This window comes from Electrophorus electricus, chromosome 7 (genome assembly GCF_041902795.1).
Source record: "Electrophorus electricus isolate QZ-2024a chromosome 7, ASM4190279v1, whole genome shotgun sequence".
In the NCBI taxonomy this organism is placed as follows: domain Eukaryota; kingdom Metazoa; phylum Chordata; class Actinopteri; order Gymnotiformes; family Gymnotidae; genus Electrophorus; species Electrophorus electricus.
Genome location: NC_137503.1, coordinates 1,902,501 through 1,906,723, shown reverse-complemented (window position 1 = coordinate 1,906,723; position 4,223 = coordinate 1,902,501). Strand labels below are relative to the sequence as shown.

Here is a 4,223-nt window from a genome sequence, read left to right as displayed (position 1 = left end):
CTTCAGAACCGCTGCATTAGGCGTTTACCGGCTCTCACACTCCATTCCTTGGTTCTTGTACATGAGCTTAGAAAATAGTGTTTGGCACTGGTTAGTAGACTACTGGTTAGTAGGATGATATTGTTTTTTGAAATTCTGAATATGAAATAACACCTTATTTTCTCCCTTAGCTCCAGCAAACTTCCCCGAACTCTGAACACAATAAAAATGAAATACTGCCCTCTATTGGCATAACACTGTAATGGCATCACTTCTAAATGGAACAGAGAAAAGAATTTATACATCTCATTTAGAACAAAACGGTTTATTGAAGGAGCAAACAAAAACATGAGCAAAACAAATGAACAAAACAAGAACACCCACCGAGCAGTGGCCCTGGACCCTCCGAGTGCAGCACAGTTTGTGTTCAAGTGACCAAACGCTCGCCCCTCTGCTTGTTGCCCGGGTCAGTATGGATTAGAGCAAACCATGCTGGACTCTGCATGTCCCAGACAGTAGAGGGACTCCGGTGTCCACCAGGGGAAGTGGCCTCACCGATTGTAAGGGTGCAGGGAAGCAGAGGCCGACTTGATGTTCGTCTTAATGCTGCTCGGTATTTTCCCTGAGAACCAAAACAGGATTAGCAACCGTGTGCGCGAGTTATCGACCGATTTGTTTGACCCATTAATAGACTCTTACCAGGTTGCCCGGGCTGTTGTGTCACTGATGCCCCCATGCCCGCCTGGTGCCCAGAGGTGCCAGAAATGGTGACCTGCTGCAGGGTGGGTCCTCCCGTCATCATGGGCTGTCCCGGGTGCCCCTGGGCCACGGGGCCCGGGGGCCTGCATTTGGACAGCCCCTTCCCGAACCCAACAGCCGCTACCAAGGCGTTGGTGTCGGCCGGGTTGAACGACGGCTTGTTTTGACGCATAGCTGCACCAAAGACATTTGCAGATCACAGCACAGCAGTTTATCAGTCACACCAAAGATTGACACAGCAAACACCTCTTACAAATATTCAGGAGCACTTCTACTTTTTACATTTCTAAATGACTCAGACAAGTTATTAGGTATGCTACGTTTATAATAATGTTAATTAAATGATCAATATATATTGTGGTAGGCTACAAACCAGTGCCAAGTGTTACAATTGGAGTGGAATTCCCCGTTAAAAGTCCAATTCCAATTTTAAGATTTTCACTTGTAAAAAATAATCCAGAGAGAATCAGTGAATGCCCACCTGCAGTTTCAGCGTCACGATCATCTCGAGGGTTGTTGAGCTTCTCCAGAAGGCTTGAGCACAGTTTATTCAGCGCCTGGATCTGTTTCTGTTTAAACAAATGTGGAAAGACAAAACAAAACACCGCAACAGCAGGACGCGGGGTCATTAAGAACAACCACCACCTCTCCCTTTTCAGTGCATGTCAATGCTACCTGAGTGCTAACAGCAACCCCTTACATACAATCTTAAGATTGCTAATGAGAGTGAGATTTTGTTTTTACAAGTCAGGTGCGACATCAACAACAACAAAAACAAAATCTCACTATCCAAACTTACAAACCTTTAACTTGTTTAGCACATTTCCTGGATTTATGTAAATATACAGGAAAAATGAACACTACAAGGCAGGACATAGGAATGGACCATCGCAGACTGGCGCTAATACGCTACTTGAGCCACGTCGGGGCCGATCCGGGTGGCCTCGGAGCTCAGTTGTTTTTCCTGCTCCTCAACCTCCGGGTCGGGTTTTGTCCTGAGGTGATCGGGAACAATTTCATGACTGAACACGGGCACCCTCTGTTCCGTAAGTTTCTGAATTTGAAGGTAAAAACATTGAGAGACACAGTTCAGGTGAAGAGCAAACGACTCTACAGGTTTTCAACAGCTCTCACGGCGACAGGATGGTGGAGAGATACTCACGGCCAACTCTTCATCCCGGTCTGGGGACAATAACAACGGAATGATCACCTGGTTGCGGTAGGACGGAGTCTTCTCGTTGCGTAACAGTTTGTTAACAGTATTCAGCTGCCCCGACAAAAGGGCAAAGTTATCCAGGACTGATGGCCTGCGATCAATAAAAGCCCCCAGTGTCAGCAGTTCTTCGTTTTGTACACAAGCGATAAATGCGAATAAATATGTAACAGCTGTAATAAAGACAAAACTGAAACATCTCCAGGAGCGACGTGTCCTTACTGACGGGTATTAAGGCTTCCTCACTTCAGATTACTCGAGTCCCCGCGTAATAAGCCCCTTTATTTCGCGTGAATCAGCTACCTACTGAAACGTCTCCTCTAAAAGGAGACCAAAGGGCCCTGTCGTGCAAATGTGGGTTAATGTTTTAATGAAACTCACCACGTCAGCCGGTCATATTCATTCTCCAACTTGTAGATGAAACTCTGCAGAGAATTCTTCAGGTGCGCCACCCGAGAAATCAAAGACTCGACGGACGCCTCCAGCTGTTTCTCTTCCCTTTGCTGAAAAGCAGCACATTCGTGTAAACGCAGCTGCAAACATCGCCCTGGTATAAATGAATCAGCTCATCAGCTGTCTGCCAAAACCTAACAAACTAAATCTAATGCTATCTATTCCGTTTCCACCTAGTTAGGCTAGCTAACAGCTATTAGGCCACATATCACCACAACTAGTGCATCTACTAAACCCACCAAGATAACAATTAAAGTAGGACGTATTCCTGACAATTGTGGTATACCACTCAGCACGAGAAAAATGACAATAAACGCATATCACATAATATTTTACCTGCATACTGTACACTAGCAGCTCTATGAACGGAAACAGTTAAGCGGAAGCAAACGTATTGAAAAAAGAAATTAGTCCGATCGACAAAATAAAGGTTATTCGACGTTTGTGCAGGAATTAATGTACGAGAAGGATATGACTTTTATAATACATTTATGGATTAAATTATTTTCACACTTAACATTTTTGCAACTTTACGGTTAGGTTTCAGTAACGCAGATCTGTGAATAATGTGTATAACTAAATACATGCGTGCTTAGTCCGTAGGTCTCATTATCTGCAATTGGTATGCTATCCTCAAAACGTCTGTATGATCGTTTGATTACAATTAAAATATAACATTCCCCCCAAAAATACTGTATATAATATATAGAGATCTATACGAGGTATTTCAAATGCTGAATGTGTTGGTGCAGAAATATAGATGCAGAACCCTAAAAAGGGCAAAAAAACACCTTACATATAAACATTCATAATCATCAGTGAGGTATGTCTGAATTAATTATGTTATTACAGGTATCATTTTATTTACAACTATTTATTTAAAACAATTCAGATTGAATTATTAAAGTAGTTGCGAACCAGCCAGGACTTTTCTTTTAACATCGCGTATGCCAAAGCTGAAGTAGAACCCTGTGTTCAGTCTCTTGTGCTCCGTAGGAGATATTTTGTGTCTCTTGTGTTCCGTAGGAGATCTTTTGCCTCCAGGCAGCAGAAAGAGCTGACGGGCCGAAACAGTCTCGGGGACGGTGTCGGCGAAAGACACGGTGTAGAAAACCACAAATTTACTAGTAATGGTAAACACGGCATGGCAGAAAGACAGGACAATGAGGTAAAGACATCGCTTTCTGATGCAGACAGCTGTGTAGTCGCATATTTATGCCTGTCCTGCGCACCTTTCTGGAAGTTGTTTACTTACGTTGGTGTGAATTTCGGGCTGGTTTGTCAGAAACGTTTCTGCTTTTGTAGACGTGTTTCCTACTTGTTTGTTTTTACCCGCACACGGGCCACTGTTAGCTTTGCCAGATTCTCTTGCATGTACGTTTAGTGCTTTAAAGTTGTAAACAAGCCTGTGGATACTGAAGCACTTCTGTTAGGCGAGTCTGGTTAAATCGTTTAGGCTGTCGTTAAATGGACAGAGCAGTGTTGCTGTTTTATTGTTTGTCTTTTTTTAAATGGATTTAATGTTTACGAGCCCCTCCCTGGCATGGCTCCATGAATTCACAGCGACACGGAGGCTCGTCTTTAAACCAACAAGTCAGTCTAGTTGTTCGTTTCTATCGGTGCCTGTATTTGACCGGTCCTTTAATCCGCCGTGTCCACAGACATAGCCAGCGACAATAATTATATATTGTGAATAGACGTTAATTCAGCTGTTATTTTTGGTGATAACGATGTCTGTTTTAATTATTATTATTATTTTTTTTTTTGCATGGCAGCATAATCAACTCGCCACGGTTAATATACCAGTGGTTGCATGACC

General features: G+C 43.3%; 2 protein-coding genes across 14 annotated transcripts in view; one reads left to right on the top strand and one right to left on the bottom strand.

The window, feature by feature from the left end:
* Window positions 1-287: 287 nt before the first annotated feature.
* On the bottom strand, window positions 288-2,832 carry med8 (mediator complex subunit 8). 2 transcript variants are annotated; one of them, XM_027030145.3, is made up of 7 exons: window positions 2,741-2,832; window positions 2,333-2,454; window positions 1,901-2,045; window positions 1,652-1,792; window positions 1,220-1,307; window positions 679-912; window positions 288-601 (listed from the first exon to the last, which is right to left on the bottom strand). In XM_027030145.3, the coding sequence occupies exons 1-7, from the start codon at window positions 2,744-2,746 to the stop codon at window positions 531-533; spliced, it is 807 nt and encodes a 268-aa protein (XP_026885946.2). In that variant the 5' UTR covers window positions 2,747-2,832; the 3' UTR covers window positions 288-530. The 2 variants fall into 2 exon arrangements, with proteins under 2 accessions (XP_026885946.2, XP_026885947.2); XM_027030146.3 differs by having other exon boundaries at window positions 1,949-2,045.
* Window positions 2,833-3,416: 584 nt separating this feature from the next.
* Window positions 3,417-4,223, top strand: part of szt2 (SZT2 subunit of KICSTOR complex) — an 87,095-nt gene continuing 86,288 nt past the window's right edge. For all 12 annotated transcript variants that reach the window (XR_014124594.1, XR_014124593.1, XR_014124595.1 and 9 more), the window contains exon 1: window positions 3,417-3,572. Coding sequence is in view for 9 of the 12 variants with exons in the window: in XM_081717976.1 (XP_081574102.1) it covers window positions 3,549-3,572 (24 nt within the window). In the remaining 3 variants the exon portion in view is untranslated. The remainder of the gene's footprint in view (window positions 3,573-4,223) is intronic.